The sequence below is a fragment of the Dermochelys coriacea genome, chromosome 1 (genome assembly GCF_009764565.3).
Source record: "Dermochelys coriacea isolate rDerCor1 chromosome 1, rDerCor1.pri.v4, whole genome shotgun sequence".
Classification (NCBI taxonomy): domain Eukaryota; kingdom Metazoa; phylum Chordata; order Testudines; family Dermochelyidae; genus Dermochelys; species Dermochelys coriacea.
Window position 1 is genome coordinate 231,517,614 of NC_050068.2, and position 19,678 is coordinate 231,537,291.

Sequence of the window (19,678 nt, forward strand, 5' to 3'; positions counted from 1 at the left end):
AAGCAATGAAGAAAACATCCAATGACAGATAGCGCAGGGGACTAGGAGTCAGCATTCCTTGGTTCTATACCCACCTCTGTCACTGACTCTGTTTGTTTGACCTTGAGTAAATCACTTTAAACTCTGTGCCTGGAACGTACAGTTTGTGAGCTGAATGCTGCACTTGAGCAGAGTCTCATTGAAGTCAGTGGGGGTCTGTGTGGGTACAGTAGCCTGCCCGCATGCCACAATTTGCAGGATCAGGGCCTCAAGAAGCTATAAAATTACTCCTTAAAACTTGTACAGTATTGCAAAGATTAATTCTATAAAGATTCGTAAAATATTTTTGAGAATCTTGGGTGAATCATACTATTAAGTGGCATTATTACTGTACTATTCTTTTTCCTGTAAGTTACTTCTGATATAACTAGTAGTGTTTTGGTTTATACTGTCCATATATTTCATGCCTTTTAAAAAAACAAATAAAACATTTCAAGCCTTAAAGAAAAAGATGGGAGGGTGGAACTGCTCTTCCCCCTCCCCCCCCCAAATTCAGGATGACATAAAACACCAGGAAATATATTTCTTCTTCTTGAGCTTCTAAAATAGCATGCAGCTAGGACATGACCTGTAAATGATTAATTGTTTTATTTTGGGGAATATAAACACTGAATGATTGTATGGCATCCATGTGTTTATAGTGCGCAAAATTATGATGCCGCAAGAAACTGGTGCTAAATGGTTTATATCAATAGTGCAGTAACAGCTGTAAATCGAAGAAGGCATTTTTAATGTGATGCCATTTCCTCTACTTCCTCACTATCCCAAAAGCTGAATCCTAATATTGATTTGCTATTGAAATAAATAATAATTCTTTTGCAGCATGCGGCAGAAATGGAACAGAAGCAGAATGAATGCGAAAACAGAAAGTTGTTGGGCGAAATCGTAAAATATAGCAATGTCATACAGGTAAGCCACTGAGATGCATCTGCACCCTTTGAGCTGAAAGGGAGACAATGTTTCATGTCGGGGTGATTGGGAACATAAAACTAACGTTGCAATTCTCTTTATGTCAGAGCAGGTAAATAAAACTTGGTAAAAGTTGTTATACTGTATTTTTCTTTTTTTAAAGATTACCAGAAGTACTGTATATTCATTTTCTAATGGTGTGCCACAATAGTATTTATCAATATGTAGTTGTTACTTCAGTTTGGGAAATGGTTGTAAATATACATTTCCATGATGCATGTTGATATTCTCACTGAAAAAATGCTATGCAACTTCATCTCAATCACAGGAGTCATTCCTCCTTCTTGACCTAAATGTGAAAGATGTTATATTCTCAAGCTCAGTAAAACCTTTCCTTAACATACAGGGGCCTAGAGTTGAATAATCTCATTAAAGGGGTAGTGACATTAAGAGCAGTCCAAGGGAAGAGGGCAAGGGGCACGCAGATATCTAGCAGTGAGTTGTTCAGGGAGCCCGTCCCCGTAGCCTCTGGCCTCCGCGCCGCACACAAACAAGCAAGCGCTGCGTGGCGCCCCCTGGGGGCGGAAAGGTGGACAGGCGTCTCCCAGTGGCAGAGGCTCGGCCCTGGCCGGGGTGCTTGTGCTAGCGGTGCCATCCAGGCAGCCTGCCCCCTGCTGAGAGAGGCGAGCTCTTCCCCAGGCCATCTACAATGGACTCAACAGAAGCCGCCCAGTTGTGCCCCTGCTCCTTATTTTCATTGGGTTATATGTAGATTTAAAATAATAACGGCCCCCAGCCAAGGCTCCAGGTGCCCACATGTGGCTAACTGTAAACACAATGAAATAGGTAAAAGCCCTCTATAGGCCTGACACTATTCACAATTGTGAAGGTATTTGCAATTGTGCACATATGCTCTGCTGAAAGGCCTAGGAGAGTTAACTTCTTTCCTTAGTGAACTTCCCCTCATTTTGACCTCTTTTCTACATGTGAGAGGGACCCTTTACCAGTGATCAACTAGTTCTGATTTTCTGGGCAGTGGATTTGATCCATGAGCTATAGATATATATATCACCTTCCTCTGTAGCATGCAGCAGGGGTCACTTGCTGGAGGATTCTCTGCATCTTGAAGTCTAAACCATGATTTGAGGACTTCAATAGCTCAGACATAGGTGAGAGGGTTATTGCAGGTGTGGGTGGGTGAGATTCTGTGGCCTGCGTTGTGCAAGAGGTCAGACTAGATGATCATAATGGTCCCTTCTGACCTTAATATCTATGAGTCTATGAGTTTCAACTGGACTGATCATTGTATCCCAGCTCACTATTGTTATAATCTGTATCTAAGAGCTGTTGTGTAATATGTCATTGGAAAACTCATAACTCACCTGTTAATATCCTTGTGTAATGTTGGGTGCAAACAACTGATGCAAAGTTAAGGACATAAACTGAAATCATAATTAATAAAATGTGTTTGCCAGTCAAACAGGAGTTATTCCACCCTAAGCAAAGGAATGTAGCTTCACCTCTGGGCAGTTACTTCTAAAGTACTTTCAAAGACCATAAAAATGTATTTACATATCAGATCAATACAGTTATCAAGCTAACAAGTGGGGGGAAGAGAAACTTTATCTGCAAAGACAACAAGGAGTCCAGTCCAGTGGCATGTCAGAGACTAACAGATTTATTTGGGCATGCTCGGGGGTCGCATAACTAGTTAGCATATCAGTCTGATTCGTTATCGGAATTAACCAGACAAATCACTCCACCAACTAAGAACGGCCATGTAAATCTGTTAGTCTTTAAGGTGCCACCAGACTCCTCGTTGTTTTTGTGGATACAGACTAACACAGCTACCCCTCTGAAACTTTATCTGAGCTATAAAGATCAGGGAGGGGGATCTAAACCTCAAAAAGTAAGCAATTGAATCCATGGATTGAATACAATATTAGTGTATCATATAAGGAGGGCCCCACCAAACTCTCGGCCATGAAAAACACGTCACAGACCATGAAATCTGTATCATCTAGGGTAAAAGCACACTGGGGAGAAAGTGTCTCAAATTGGGGGTCCTGACCCAAAAGGGAGTTGCAGGGGGATCACAAGGTTATTTTAGGAGAGTAGCAGAATTGCCACCTTACTTCTGTGCTGCCTTCAGAGCTAGGTGACTGCTGAGCGGCGGCTGTTGGCAGGCACTCAGCTCTGAAGTCAGCACCCTGCCAGCAGCAGTGCAGAAGTAAGGGTGGCAATATCATATCAGGCCACCCTTATTTCTGTGCTGCTGCCCTCAGAGCTGGGCAGCCAGAGAGTGGCAGCTGCTGACTGAGGGCCCACATCTGCAGGCAGCAGCGCAGAAGTAAGGGTGGCAATACCACTCCATGCCATCTTTACTTCTGTGCTGCTGCTGGAGACGTCTCTGCCTTCAGAGCTCACGCCCCTATTCCAACCCCTTCTCCAAAGTCCCCGCCCCAACTCCCCGTCCCTGCCCCTATTGGACTCCTTCCCCAAATCCCCAGCCACGCCTCTTCCCCCTGTCCTCCCTATAGTGTGTTGCGTTCCCCTCCTCACCCCCTCCCTCCCACAACTTGTTACACCGTGAAACAGCTGTTTTGCAGCAGCAAGCACTGGGAGGAGAAGCAGGGAAGGCACGCTCAGGGGAAGAGGCGGAGGCAGAGGTGAGCTGGGGTGGGCTGGGGAGCTGCTGGTGGGTGCAGAGCACCCACCAATTTTTCCCCGTGGCTGCTCCAGCCCCAGAGCACCCATGGAGTTGGCGCCTATGCTCCCAGCCAGCAGCCACCACTCTCCAGCTGCCCGGCTCTGATGGCAGAGCTGCCACCGCCAGCAGTAGCACAGAAGTAAGGGTAGCAATACCATAACCCCTCCTACAATAACCTTGCAATCCCCTCACAATTCCTTCTTGAGTCAGGACTCCTGGAATTATAACATTGTGAAATTTCAGATTTAAATATCTGAAATCATGAAATTTATGATTTTAAAAATCCTATGATCATGAAATTGACCAAAATGGACTCTGACTTTGGTGGGGCCCTACATATAAAGCCTTTTATGAATGCTTGTAACACAATGGCGATTAATATAATTGTAAAATGTAGGTATTAATACCATAGGAGGAAGTATGGATATTTATTGATATTATGTTTTAAAGTGTGTGGCCGAACAAAGGGAGGAATAGTTCCTATCTGGACAGAAGTAGGGTTGGGGGAGGAGGTCTGGGGAAAGCTATTTACCTGTCTTCTTTGTAAATTAAGCATGGTAGGATCAAAACAATGGAAGCCCCATTTATATACCGGGGGAAGCCCACAGGAATGGAAGAGCAGCATGAGGTTAGCTTCCTGATGGGCACACAGGAGGGCTTCCTGCCTCCTGAAACAAGGTTGTTGAATTTTGGGAGATACAAGCAAGGACGGGAAGCTGTTTTAGGCATCCATCACTAGGCAGACACACAAAGCCAGAGCTCTTGAAAGCTGAGAAAGATGGGTCCTTCAACCAGGTGTGGGTGGGTGGGGTGAAGTCTCTGGAACTGAATATAGGTGAGAAACCTGCTTAGGCAAAGAACTTTCACCTAGGAGGACGAGGGAAACCAGCCCCTTGTGCTTCTGAGAAAGGCCCTGACTGAGAGAGAGTCTACCACAGCTGGGAAGAGAACTGACAGATGAAAGAAACAACTTGAGCAAAGCTTGTATCTTGCTAGATTAAGTTTTAGACTTTTTTATTTTCATTTTATTTGCTTGTAAGCCTTTCTGACTTGATTCCTTTTACTTGATCTCATTTCACTTATGTCCTATTGCAAAATAAAACAAGTTTTTATTAACTACAAACCAACTCAGTGGTGTGTTTTGAAGGGAAGGGTGTATTAAGTTAAGTTGAACTGTGATGTGTTTTGGGTCTTTGGAGGAACAAATGAACCATATTTCTCTGACCTGTCCAGGGAAAAGCTGGATGTTGCCGAGCACATTGGTTTTGTGAAAATATGGGACTGGGAGTCGTCTTGTTGGCTGTAACCAAAGCTGGTGGAAGTTGCTGGGGGGTTGCTGAGATCACAGCTGCTGAAGCAGGGCTGTCTAGCGCACAGACATTCAGGGTGTGACCTGCATGCTGGTAGGCTGCTGGTGAGCAGCTGAGGTTGGGAGCTACAGCAGCAAAGCATTGTGAGGTACCCAAGGTTACAGGGGGAGGGTGATGAACACACCCCTCACTGGTCCGGATTGGCACCCTGCACTGGCCAGACTCTGAGCAAGGTGTATATACTGTATGTATAACTGATCACTACACTGTTTTCTTTAGGATCTTATAGAGTAAATGTTTCCTTGGTTTATTCCAATGTACTTTGATCTCTTTTCTGGTTTGATTTTTGTCTTCGTTTATTTGTTATGAAAAATTGCCAGAAGCTTTTAAATAAACTCCTGACAGAAAGGTAGGAGTAACCATAATTTATTTGTTTTATTTACAGTTACTGCACATAAAAAGCAACAAATATCTCACCGTCAATAAGAGGTTACCAGCTCTCCTGGAGAAGAATGCTATGCGGGTATCTCTGGATGCTGCGGGGAATGAAGGGTCCTGGTTTTACATCCAGCCATTTTGGAAGCTGAGGAGCGAAGGTGACAATGTAGGTGGAAAATACTGAATCTCAACTAAGTTGTTTAGGGAGAAAGCAAAGGGATGCAAGAAGAAGAAGAATTTCTTAGTTAATGGCATAAATCAGGACTCAAAAAGCACACAGTTATTTCTAAACAATGTCTTTGCTGAATATACAGTACATAAATGCTGCCTCAAATGCCAGAGGGAAGATAATGTCCAGGGTTTGGTTCTACAGTGGTGATGCACAGTGGGTAAGAGTGTCAGCTGGTGTAAACTGGTGTAACAATGACATCAGTGGTGCTACACTGAATTGCACCGGCTGAGAGTCCATCCCGTTGTATATGGGGGGGGGGAAGGGGATATAGGAAAAGAGCCTGTAGATTCTGAAATTAACTCTCAAAAAGCAAGAAAATTTAGCATAAAGGGCAAAATTCTGTTCTCAAGTCCATAGAGCAGCTTTCTAGCAAATATGCTGCAGTTTTTCCATGCTTTGAATTCCCTGTGCGCTCTCAGGAAAACTGTGTCCAACTCTGAGAGGGAATTGGACTTGATAACTGGGGGGGTCTTTTCCATCTCTGGCTAGTATGATCCTACTATTGAGTCCAGGCGAGTTTTACATGCTAGCTAAAGATAGAATTTAAGTAGAGATCATGACTCCAGATCTAAGAGAATTGTGTCCTAAGCTTGAAACTCAGTCCTCAAATTGTGGTTTCACATCCACTATGCCAGTTCAGATCCACTTCTGACAAGGTCAAGTTCTGGGTTTGGCAGCTTCATATTGCAGACCTGACTGGGGATTCCCAGGCAGGCTCTTCATTTGTGGAGTGCTAAGCAAATCTCTCATCAGCAGGAGCCACGTACAGTAGTGCTTTCTTAGACCACAGTGGTTTCTTATGAAAATATACTGGAGGAAAATGTTTATAAAGTATGCTAGAGGGAGTTGTTAGAATGTATTTGATTTGTCTTATAGGTCACACTGTAACCTTTGGTTCAGATATTCCCATTAATATGTTTAGATGCAAAATTTAAAAATAATATAAGCCCAAGGCTGGATCCTTGATTTGGTTATAGGTAATGCATTTAAATTCAGTTTAAGAACCGTGAGTGACACAATGAGGATGAAATTCATATTTTATTATATGATAAAACTAAAGTAAGCATGCATTAAAGCATTACAGTCTAACAACTGAACTCTACATTTATGCTCACGTTCCTAAAATGAAAAGACACCAAAGGGTGATCAGTCCCTTCGCTTAAGCTCTATATGATGTCTGCAACTCTCCATACATTGGAAGCTACCCTATTTATAGTAAATAATATATTAATCTACCTTTCTACCATGTGTGTTATTCATCTGCCATATTTAATTATCTGTACCCCAGAACCCAAATATCAGATTCTTTTTTTTTGGCTATTTAATATCAAACAACATTATCAAAAAGAAAAGGAGTACTTGTGGCACTTTAGAGACTAACAAATTTATTAGAGCATAAGCTTTCGTGAGCTACAGCTCACTTCATCGGATGCATTTGGTGGAAAAAACAGAGGAGAGATTTATATACACACACACACAGAGAACATGAAACAATGGGTTTATCATACACACTGTAAGGAGAGTGATCACTTAAGATAAGCTATCACCAGCAGCGGGGGAGGGGGGGACAGGAGGAAAACCTTTCATGGTGACAAGCAAGGTAGGCTAATTCCAGCAGTTAACAAGAATATCAGAGGAACAGTGGGGGGTGGGGTGGGAGGGAGAAATACCATGGGGAAATAGTTTTACTTTGTGTAATGACTCATCCATTCCCAGTCTCTATTCAAGCCTAAGTTAATTGTATCCAGTTTGCAAATTAATTCCAATTCAGCAGTCTCTCGTTGGAGTCTGTTTTTGAAGCTTTTTTGTTGAAGGATAGCCACTCTTAGGTCTGTGATCGAGTGACCAGAGAGATTGAAGTGTTCTCCAACTGGTTTTTGAATGTTATAATTCTTGACGTCTGATTTGTGTCCATTCATTCTTTTACGTAGAGACTGTCCAGTTTGGCCAATGTACATGGCAGAGGGGCATTGCTGGCACATGATGGCATATATCACATTGGTAGATGCGCAGGTGAACGAGCCTCTGATAGTGTGGCTGATCTGATTAGGCCCTATGATGGTGTCCCCTGAATAGATATGTGGACAGAGTTGGCAACGGGCTTTGTTGCAAGGATAGGTTCCTGGGTTAGTGGTTCTGTTGTGTGGTGTGTGGTTGCTGGTGAGTATTTGCTTCAGATTGGGGGGCTGTCTGTAAGCAAGGACTGGTCTGTCCCCCAAGATCTGTGAGAGTGATGGGTCGTCCTTCAGGATGGGTTGTAGATCCTTGATGATGCGTTGGAGAGGTTTTAGTTGGGGGCTGAAGGTGATGGCTAGTGGCGTTCTGTTATTTTCTTTGTTGGGCCTGTCCTGTAGTAGGTGACTTCTGGGTACTCTTCTGGCTCTGTCAATCTGTTTCTTCACTTCAGCAGGTGGGTATTGTAGTTGTAGGAATGCATGATAGAGATCTTGTAGGTGTTTGTCTCTGTCTGAGGGGTTGGAGCAAATGCGGTTATATCGTAGCGCTTGGCTGTAGACAATGGATCGAGTGGTATGATCTGGATGAAAGCTAGAGGCATGTAGGTAGGAATAGCGGTCAGTAGGTTTCCGATATAGGGTGGTGTTTATGTGACCATAGCTTATTAGCACCATAGTGTCCAAGAAGTGGATCTCTTGTGTGGACTGGTCCAGGCTGAGGTTGATGGTGGGATGGAAATTGTTGAAATTATGGTGGAATTCCTCAAGAGCTTCTTTTCCATGGGTCCAGATGATGAAGCTGTCATCAATGTAGCGCAAGTAGAGTAGGGGCATTAGGGGACGAGAGCTGAGGAAGCGTTGTTCTAAGTCAGCCATAAAAATGTTGGCATACTGTGGGGCCATGCGGGTACCCATCGCAGTGCCGCTTATTTGAAGGTATACATTGTCACCAAATGTGAAATTCAAAAACCAGTTGGAGAACACTTCAATCTCTCTGGTCACTCAATCACAGACCTAAGAGTGGCTATCCTTCAACAAAAAAGCTTCAAAAACAGACTCTCCAACGAGAGACTGCTGAATTGGAATTAATTTGCAAACTGGATACAATTAACTTAGGCTTGAATAGAGACTGGGAATGGATGAGTCATTACACAAAGTAAAACTATTTACCCCTGGTATTTCTCCCACCCACCCCACCCCCCACTGTTCCTCTGATATTCTTGTTAACTGCTGGAATTAGCCTACCTTGCTTGTCACATGAAAGGTTTTCCTCCTTTTCCCCCCCCCCCGCTGCTGGTGATGGCTTATCTTAAGTGATCACTCTCCTTACAGTGTGTATGATAAACCCATTGTTTCATGTTCTCTGTGTGTGTGTATATAAATCTCTCCTCTGTTTTTTCCACCAAATGCATCCGATGAAGTGAGCTGTAGCTCACGAAAGCTTATGCTCTAATAAATTTGTTAGTCTCTAAGGTGCCACAAGTACTCCTTTTCTTTTTGCGAATACAGACTAACATGGCTGCTACTCTGAAACAACATTATAATTATCATTTGCATCAATGCAAATTTCTACAGTTATCAATATTCCAAAAGATCCAAAAATTCCCCTACAACACTTAATAAAACCAGTTTAAAACAAAAACGTATTTACTACATGACCCAAGGTTATGCCTTGCGTCACTATTATTAATACTTTTTATTCACTCATACTAACAAACTTAACTTTAGCAAATATGAAGCCTAAACTTTAGGCCTAAAGGCCTACGCCTTACTTGCATTTCAACACATTTTCAGTTAGCATAAGTAAATATTACCCTCATGGCTTACAATAGTGGATGCTTAGCACTGTGAGATTTTCTTTTAAAAATAATAATAATAAAAAGATTTTCATTTGATCTTGCACTGACTTCTTTGGAGCACTTCCATAGATATTTGTCACAGTGATTGAACCATATTACATAATACATTCTAGCAGTCTAGTTAGATGTTCTAGCAACTGCAACAGGGGGCTGGGCAGAAGAGGGTTGCATAGATCTGGTGGTTGGTCTTTGCAAGAGGAGTCTTCAGATGCCCTGTTAAATCAGCTTTCCATAGCCTTTGCACTCTGAGATCTGGCCCAGAGATTGGAGGTACATATTTAGGCTCTCATTAAAGTCAAAGGATAGATTCTCATTGATTTAATGGCGAATTGCATCAGACCATAGAAGGTACCTGTTTGGGTTGGAAAGTGAAAGAGTTTAGACCAGGGACTCATTAATTAATTACCGACACAAAGTGAGAGTGAGAAATAAAACTCAACTGGTTCAGGTGTTTGTAGGAGTCAGTTCCTTTCCAAATCTGTGCCTGGGGCAGCACAGCTGTGCCACTCCTTTCTTCTGGCTCTCCCTCCCCTATGTAAAGTCAGATATTGGCTCTCAGTGAATAATTCCTTTTTTTTAAAATGGAATACTTGGTTATGTGTTATCTCAGTAATTTTGTTCTTGTTATAATCCAGCTGTACTTTCAATGGATTTTGAAGTCCTGATTCAATTCTGCAGGATACAAGCCTGATGGTTTATTTTGGTTTATGAATTGTCTGATCTTAACTTCTTACATGGCTGTAAGTAAAGTCTGTATGAAGCATGGCATGCAGGAATGTGTTGCATAAGTAATGCACTTTAAAAGCACTTTTTTCATCATTGTTTTGGATTCCTTTAGTAAACTTCCTTGTTTTGGATCTGCTAGGATTTTGACATGTATTCTGAGCATGATGACGCCTTGTTTTGTTACCAGTATTTATTTAACTATTGTTAAATAACTTGAAACCTGTTTTCACCCCTTCCTCCCCACCATTGGGTCAAATTCATTGGCTTTGATTTCAGTGGAGTTACACGAAGGATGAATTTGGCCCAATGTGGTGTTAATTGCATTAAGTTAGCAAATGCAGACATCAACTTTGTGTGTTCCAAAAAAGCATGGCGCTCTCAGCATTTCTCAAGACACGGATCACAATTTTTAGGAGTCACTTCCTAGTTTTTGTCTATATGCCCGCTTAGTCTTGCTGTGAACACCAAAACCAAATCCAAGCATCAACACCAAAGTTTGAGCCGGGCTAATAGTGTTGTTCTACTTGGATTTAAAGTATTTCCTTTGTTAGGTGTGAGTAGAATTCTTGTCGCACTAATCTGTTGTTTTTTAGGTTGGAGACTGTTTTCCATGTTGTTTTCCCCAGTTCTAGCAGTGCACAAGAGCTGGAATCTGGCTGTAACTGACTGGCTGGCAATTCCTCCAATAGGGAGGGATCTATCAGTTGGGATAGCTGGCATCTGTGATCACCACCCCGCATTGTGTAGATGCCTTTCAGGACAGGGGGCAGACCATGATTTGATTTTCAGTTGGTATATGATTCTTTAGGGCCCATAGCCAGCTGGGGTAAGTTAGAGCACCTCTTAGGCTGTTCTAACTCAGATCAGGCCGGGGGCTTCACTGACTGGACAACAACCATTCACTTAGGCTGATCTGATGTTGGCCAAAAAAAACAACAAAAAAACCTGGCCCCAAGCCTCTAAGGCTGTTGTGAAATCAAAGACCTAATGATGGAGAATTTTGGCTGACAGCAAGGGTTGGAGAAGGATCTTCCTTTCAAACTCTGGACTATTTTCCCAAGTTTAACCTACCATCTGACTGGCAGTGCATGGGAACGAAGAGCAGTTTAATGTAGTTTTTATCTGGATTGGTTTGTTTTTACAGACATGGAATTGATAGGTTTATAGGGCCATTTTTCCACCTACAAATCCCTGCTGAATCAAGCAGCAAGCTTACTGAGGGTGCTGAAACCTGTTGGGATGACATTTTGAACTTGAGCTGCTCACTGGGGATGAACTTGCTTACCTGGGTGAAAAAAATTCCATGGTCTCTGAATTGTCTTCGGAATAAGTTGGCCAGGCATAGGTCCAAGAGCATCATCTGCACTGAGCCCTAAAAAATGTAGCATTGCTCCATTTTATTGGATAATTACATGTGACTAAATTGCCGTTTATTTCTGGCCTCCAGATAGTTGTGGGAGACAAAGTTGTACTGATGCCAGTCAACGCGGGGCAGCCTCTGCATGCCAGCAATATAGAGCTGCTAGATAATCCAGGCTGCAAAGAGGTGAGTTCAGCCTAAGAGGGGTAGTTGGCAATTCAGAATGTGTACACTTCCTCCTTTTTTTGGTATGCTCAGCTCCAGCATGGGCTAAAAGCCAGTAGCATGCACCAACTCTAACACTGCTGATACTACGCCTGAGAGAATGGCCCAGCTACTTGACAACCTAAAGGCAAAAGAGGCCTGATTCTAGGAGTTACTGGGTACCTGACACTCTTACTGATGTTAATGGGTGAGGCAGGTGTTTAGCGCCTCTCAGGATCAGGCCTTTAGGGTCTCCTGTTAGTAAGCACTATAACCAGTCGTAAACATTTGGCCCACTCTATTCCATCATCATCGTTGCCACCTATTGTTATTTATTAGTGTTACTGTATTAGATGGGAACCCAATTCGTTGCCCAGAACAAAAAGATCTTACTGTACTGTTTTATGTATTAAAAAGACTAAATCAGTGTTAAAAGAACAAACACCCTCAACCTATAGGTGTTTATATATTTTTAACAGGTAAATGCTGTTAATTGCAACACAAGCTGGAAAATAACTTTATTCATGAAATACAGTTGCTACAGAGAAGACGTTCTTAAAGGAGTAAGTATGAGTCGCATATTTTTGTAATCTTGTTTGTATTGAATTTCAAAATTTGTAACAATTATGCCATGTTCAGGTTAATGGCACCTAGGAGAAATATTAGAAAGAACTGGACCCAGAAAACCACCTTACAGGAACAACCGTAGCTATGTTGCATTATCTAGGATCCTCCACCACTCTCCCATGCCACTCCTATATAATAATGCAAAGGAAGAATACTGGCTTCCTATTGATTAATCTAAGGTTTTTCTGTATTGTAGTATATCCCAAAGGCCCCCATCAAACTTGAGAACCCCCAGGGCAAGATATGGTACAAATACATGACTAAGTCTCTGCCTTGAACAGTTTTCCTCTCTTAGTTTCAGCCAAGATACAGAAAGCGATTGTAACCGGTAGTAGGAGGGAGTGGGGCATGGATGGTGAGAGCACCTGATATAGGATGATGATGCTATAAAAGCACAACTTGAGAATTCTGAATTGCTTACAGTTTTATTTTAAATAAATTAATAGCAGCAGTCCCCACGTGCTCCCTAACTAGCTGTTACCAACAGACAATTTCATGGTGGCAGTGGGTTTTGAAAAGGAATGTGAGGGAGGAAAGGATAGGTGCTTTACAGAACTGTTTTTGGGGAGGGTGTTTCATGCTTGCAGGAGAGGTGGAGGACAGCAGTAAGATGCCTTTGGAAGAAGTGGGTGCTGGAGACCAACATTGTTAGCACAGCAGAGGGGGCAGGACGCAGGAGCAGTATAACAAACAAGAACAATAAACAGGGAGGGGTAGACTTGTGAAGTGCGAGCAAGAAGCTGGAGTCTGATGCAGTGGAAAAGGGGAAACCACTGGAGGGATTCAGAATGAAAGAGGGGTTACAACAGGCAAGGACGTTGATCTGGAGAGGTGGAGGGCAATGCAGGTGCCAGGGAGTGCTGAGTGGAGGATGTCATAGTAGTTAGGATGGGAGGTGATGAGGCTGGAATAAGAATTTTGAACTGGGTGGGTGGAGAAAGAAGGTGTAAGCTTTAAAATGTTGTGGAGGAGGAGAAGTAGCATGACTTCAGTGCAGCTTGAATGTGTGGGGCAAAAGAAGGAGGAGCCAAAGTTAACACTGAGTAGCAGGGCATGTGTAAAGTTTTGGGGGAGAGAGACCAAAGTCCTGATCCTCCCCCACCCTGGAACCTTGTGCAGTAATTTACACTTGTTCCTAGGCCACTTGACATGATGCCAGATCAGAATTTCTAGTAGTTTACATGCAGTTGGCAGAGGTGTAAATGACCACACAAAGTATAAGCAGTGGAGGATTGGATCCAAAATTCAGCTTTAGTCAGATTTAGTTCTAGTTGACGGTAAGACATCCACGAGGAAATGTCGGGGAGAGAGATGCTGAAATGAGGGGAGGAAAGGTCAGGAATGGAGCATAAAGATGGTAGTTGAAGCCAGGTGAGTCAATGAGATCCCCTAAAGATAGAATGGGGAGAGGAGAAGAGGACCAAGCCCCCTCTCCTCTACCAGAAAGTGATAAGGGAGACAGAGAAGGCCCCATTGAAACAGACATTGCTGGAACAATCAGATAGGGCAAAAGGAGAACTGGGAGAGGACAGAGTTGCAAAAGCAAACGATAGGTTGTTAAGAAGAAGGATCTGATCAATAGGATCAAAAGCATCTAAGATTTCAAGGCCTTGCAATTTGGCAAGCTCTGCAGTGAACATGATTCTCCATCACAGCACCAACGCTCAATTCAACATAATTAGCAATCTGTGTTAGAAAAGGCCTAGGACAGGAATAACTGGGTATTGCTGTCTGTGTGGAGGTGCATTGGCAGAACTGTGTGAAGGGGAAGCGTGTACAACCCCTGGCTACAGTATGCCTTATTTACACTTCTAGAGTGTGCTGCCAGCTATTCATTTTCACCAAGCACTAACTATGCTTAATCAAACATAGAAAACCAGTTAAAAAAATTCCTTAAAGTTAAAAATCACCCCAAGGTTGACTTGTCGTCATCTTTTCACTGTCATGCTTTGAAATAGATTTTATTTTCATTAACGTTTCACAGGGTTTCTGTAAGGATAGACTTTTGAGTCATAACCTGTCTACATCCTGCAAAACCAAGATGTGTTCTCCCCTTTCCATGAGTCCCCAGCAACAGGGAAAAAAAAAAAAGTCACAGGTCCCACTTACTGCAGTGAAAAGTCATGTGGACTCTGTTGATGTCAGTGGATTCATGTGGCTCAGATTCTGAATTCATATGGATCAAACTCTGGCCCAGCATTTCCAATCGCCTTGTCTTCCATTTGGTAATACTTCCCTTCCCTGTTCCTTTAGGGGGATGTTGTTAGACTGTTCCATGCAGAGCAAGAGAAGTTTCTGACCTGTGATGAATATGAGAAGAAACAACATATTTTCCTTCGTACAACATTGCGTCAGTCAGCCACTTCTGCAACAAGTTCTAAAGCACTGTGGGAAATAGAGGTATTTTTGCCCGTTTATAAATATTTTAGGATGCAAAGGGCAGCGCTCGGTAAAAATGCATCATTCCTGGCCATAGTATCACCATATACCTCCCACTAACTATTCTTGTTTTTATGAAGCAGTTTGTGTAGGATGAACATTTAAGAGATGCTTTATTGCTACAGTTGTGTGGGGGAGAAGATGTTTTCTTGGCATAGATAGCTGCACAGAAGGAAAGTAATGGAGGGTCAAATTCAGACCTGGCATAAATGGTGCAACTTTATCAAAGCCAATGCAGTGACACTGCTTCTCCTGAACAGACCAAGATGGGTATATATGGAATCTCATGGGATGCACATATTTGCCATTAATGACACATGACAATAGAGTAGGGCCCTAATTCAGCAAATTGATTCAGTCCATTCTTCTTCAGCAAATCATGTGCTTACAGTTAGGCTTTGCTGAATAGGAATGATTTGCTGAATTAGGGCCTAGAAGATTAGGAGGAGTTTTTGTTTTTGATGGAAGAATACGGGGCAATTGATACGTCTTAAAACCTTTACTTCCACCCTGTGCAAGGATCCTAAACTGCTAGACAAACATTACACTGTGAAAACAAAAGTCGTCTTGAGCAAACCCACATTTTTGCCTGGGTAGGGACTGCAGGAGTGGGCCCTGCATATCTTGGGATCACTTAACTTGTTAATGAGAAAAAAGGCAACGCCAAACTGGAAAGTAGTAAGTAACACTACGAAACCATGGAAGACATAAAGGAAAGAATACCCTGGCCAGCTCAACTGACAGTGAGGAGATTTGGCCAGACGGAATGTAGTTATCCGGGGGTCCTATATCCAGAGCATCCTGATTTTTTGCTAAAAGTGCTATGCAGTTTTTATTGTTTGTATTGGTGGTATAGCTGTGTTGGCCCCAGGATATGAGAGGGACAAGGTGGCTGAGGTAATCTTTTATTGGACCAACTTCTTTCAGCAACTGAAATTTTTAATAAGAGAAGGAGACACAGTGTAATCTGATTTTAGTAATACCCATGTAAATGTGGAGTAGTTCCATTTACTCTGTTGGATTAAATGGAATAACTCTAGATTCACACATTACAGGAGGCACATTTCCTTGCAAGCAGTGAAATATAAATGTAAGTAGTTATGATCTGTGGCAGATTCAGTGTAAGCATAGACTTTCACCCTGTAGTAAAATATTTTATCATCGTGGAATATACGTTGTACAGCATATTGACAGCATTAGCTATTAGGATTGCCAATTTTGGTTGGACGTATTCTTGAAGGTTTCATCACACGACCTAATCTTTCATTAAAGATTATTCGTTAATTTCTTGAGACTCCAGGGCAATCCTAGAGGGTTGGCACCCCAATAGCTATAGTAGAATTAGAATTTCAGCATAATGAAGGCAGCAGTTTCTCTGAATGGGCTGTATTTGTGTGGTCCTCACGATGGCTGGTATGACTAATAATCTGTATTTCTGTCTGTAGGTTGTACATCATGATCCATGCCGTGGAGGAGCAGGACAATGGAATAGCTTGTTTAGATTTAAACATCTAGCCACTGGGAACTACTTAGCTGCAGAGGTAAGAACAGCATCTAAATAATAAGTGGAAGCATGTAACAAAACTGGATGTGATCCCCACATTCCAAGCAACCTTGTGCTGTGCATTCTTCTAATTCGGAAGTGCCAGAGTTTTCTCTCTTACTGAACAAATGTAAGCTGGTTTAGGACAACTTCTGTATTTAGTTTCAACTGTGCCATTCACTGTTGGGTCAGATTTTGTCACCAGTTACACCAGTGCAAACCCTACTGATGTTGATCGCCGTATTTTGATTTAAGATTGTTGCATCTTTTTATTTTTTTATTTTTTTTATTTCTGTGTCCTTGCTTCCCCTTGGTCTTGGGAATGTTGTTAGGATAAGTCAAATATTAATATTTGCTGACCCAGACAGCTGCATACAGATTAAAGCGTCCTGAGTTCAACTGAACACAGGATAATTACTGAGGCTGATCAAAGAAATGGGAAAAGGGATGGTACTGCAGCTTCTGTATGCAATGCTGACAAAAGAGAAGGCCTTAGTTTTTTTCTTTTTTTTTTTTCTTTTTCTTTTTTGGGTTGAAAAAGATTCCCATCATGCTAATGAAAACTAGGGGCCAGATCTTCAGGTGATGTAAAGTTAATGGAACTACATCGATTTACTCCAGCTGAGAATCTGGCCCTAGGTGTCTTAGAATTGTGCTCTGTAAGAGCTTGTCTTGAAGGACAAACTTGTTAGGTCATGATAGCCTGATATTTGTGTCACAACAATATGTTATCATTAGACCTGGTTTGAAGTTTTTTAAAATTCAGTTAATTTTGAATTTTCACCAATAACCCCCGCCCACACAAAACATCCCTCCCAAATACCTACCAGACTGTTCCACAATTTTTTTTGGGGGGGAGGATGGGAGTATTTTTTAAAATTAACTTTGTTTCTGATGTGGTGGTTTATCTGCCCTCCAAAAGCAACAAAATATCTTGCAACACACACACACCTGCCCCCCCCAACACAAACTATCTGGAAAAATCTGGAGGAGAGCAGTCACTGAGAAGCTTCCTCAGTTGTGATCCGGAGTTTGTCTTATTGAAGTAGTTATGAGCTTTATTGATCCTGTTGATCTGCTGTTTTAGGCCTGGTTGTACATGTGACATTGTACTGATATAATAATTAAAGATATGATTTTCATATTGATCTGGTTAAACCAGTGCAGTGCTATATGTGGACATTCATATCAATTTAAACCTGGCTTATATCAATTTGGCTTGTGCTTGCAAAATAGCTTGTGCTTGTAAATGTTCACTTGCAAGCTATGCTCATTTAACCAGTTTTAAACCAGTATGAGAGAGTCCACACACACAAGTTGTACTGCTTGAATTAAACCAGTGTAAGTTTAGCCACTTCTCTGTATGTAGACAAGTCCTTATGTCCACACAGTACTGCCATAACTCCCAGAATCCTGTCCTGACATGCATTGAGTTCAGAGTGAGACCAGTTGTGAATTATCAGTAGCATTCTCGTATCTAGTTATTGCCAAACCAAGGTCAAGAATACGAAGGGTATTATCCCCAGGACATTACAGATACCAGTCCTATTTTTACTTTAAGAGCAGTTTGAAGTTAGTAGCCTTTAAACAGCTGAACCATACTGTATTAAATAAGTTTATGAATGGTTTATGTATCATTATTGACCCGGGATTGTATGGAACTCTGGGGCGGGTTACCGCAGCTCCCCCAGGAACTAAAAACAGCAGGGGGTGATTAAGGCTAATCATTAACACTGTGAACACCTCCAGAGAGGTACTACCCCTTGGCTGGCTTGCAGATACTGGGTCTTCCAGCCACCAACAGACAAAGAAGGGGCTTTTGGTATAAAAAGGCTGAGTTTAAATTGGCGCAGGGCTTTTTTTTTTTTTTTTTTTTTTTTTTTTTGATTCAGTAAACAGGATTCTGTTTGGGTGGGGGTGAGAACTTTGCAGAAGGGTTGGAAGGACTTTGGCTTACAAGGGCCCATAAGACTGATGGGTGGCCTCTGGTAAGCTTTTAGCACAAGTATAGGAACATTTTTTTCCCCTCTGTACTGCTTTTTACCCTCAGAATAAATGTATTTTGCTTTGTGAAGGCTGTTTGGTTACTGTACACACTATTTGGTACGCACTATTGTATCCTCTGGAGAGAGGTTAACCACAGGTGCTAGACCTTGGTCAGACCTGCTGGGGAAATCACAGTGAAGTGCAGAGGGACTGAAAATCTAAATCCCTGGTCTGGAGGAGAGAGACATAGGTCTCTGCCTGAGATAGGTGGTGGCTGGGAGTCTGAAACCTTAGCCCTCAAGGAAGACCGGGAGGGAGGTCAAAGGTTCAAGTTGATTCTGAAACTGTGGCCTATGTGGTGGTAGCGTGTGCTGTCGATGACCATGGGGAATTGCCAGTAAAGTGCCAACAGTAGCATTGAGTGCAAGCAGTGTAGGAAGGAAAAGCCCAGAGGAAAATCCTCATCTTTTCAGGAAAGGGATAGCAAAGAGAGATGGGAGGGTGGGGGGAAATAAGTTATGAGCAGCTTTTTTAAAAAAAAAAAAAAAGTCAGCTGGTTGAGAAATGCAAAGAAAGGCAGCTCAATGCTGAGGAGTGGACAAAGGCACAGTTAGTCTATTGGATCTTCTGATCTACTTTGAGGACTGCAAAAGGAATGATGCTGCAGGAACACAGGGAATGCCCAGTCCACTTGCAGAGAATCGAGTGGGTAGGGAGAACTCTTGAAGACACCTCCCTAAAGGGAAGCAGTGAGGAGGCTGTCAGAGGCTGCAACCATGCTGCCTCCAGACTGAACGCACTGCTATAATAGGAATTGTGGACAGATTGACAGTCGGAGCAAAAGAAGCTACAGCTGGAGAGGGAAAGACTGCATCTGGAAGCCCAGCTGCTTGCAGATTGAGAATCGGAGAGAGAGCAGACCAGGAGAAGCAGCATCAGCATGAGAGAGAGAGAGAGAGAGGAGGACAACCAGGAAGGGAGGGGAGAGAGCAAGAAGGAGCATCAATATCTGCTCAGTATGGAGAGACTGCACCTGCAAATCTCTACTCCAGTAGGTGGAGGCAGACTCCATGTGCCTATCCTGGCTGGGTCACCTCCAGATTATTTCCCTGCTTTAGGAAGGATGGATTTCACAATGGAGTGTGAATTGAGCAAGGTAGGGCAGGAGGACATGGTACGGTATCTGACTCCATTGCTGTTGGAGAAGGCCCTAGATATTTTACCCATACGGACATAGGGCACTGTGACGGAATATACCAGGCCCTGCCACACTTTGCCCAAAAAAGAGCAGTGAGGATGGTCCTCCATGCTACCCTAGAGTGACAATCAGGGCCCAGCAGC

General features: G+C 42.6%; 1 protein-coding gene across 3 annotated transcripts in view; it reads left to right on the plus strand.

The window, feature by feature from the left end:
- Nucleotides 1-19,678, plus strand: part of ITPR2 (inositol 1,4,5-trisphosphate receptor type 2) — a 358,661-nt gene that overhangs the window by 76,258 nt on the left and 262,725 nt on the right. For all 3 annotated transcript variants that reach the window (XM_038389064.2, XM_038389070.2, XM_043516179.1), the window contains exons 4-9: nucleotides 862-948; nucleotides 5,414-5,572; nucleotides 11,626-11,724; nucleotides 12,222-12,305; nucleotides 14,623-14,769; nucleotides 16,254-16,349. In XM_038389064.2, the coding sequence (XP_038244992.1) occupies nucleotides 862-948; nucleotides 5,414-5,572; nucleotides 11,626-11,724; nucleotides 12,222-12,305; nucleotides 14,623-14,769; nucleotides 16,254-16,349 (672 nt within the window). The remainder of the gene's footprint in view (nucleotides 1-861; nucleotides 949-5,413; nucleotides 5,573-11,625; nucleotides 11,725-12,221; nucleotides 12,306-14,622; nucleotides 14,770-16,253; nucleotides 16,350-19,678) is intronic.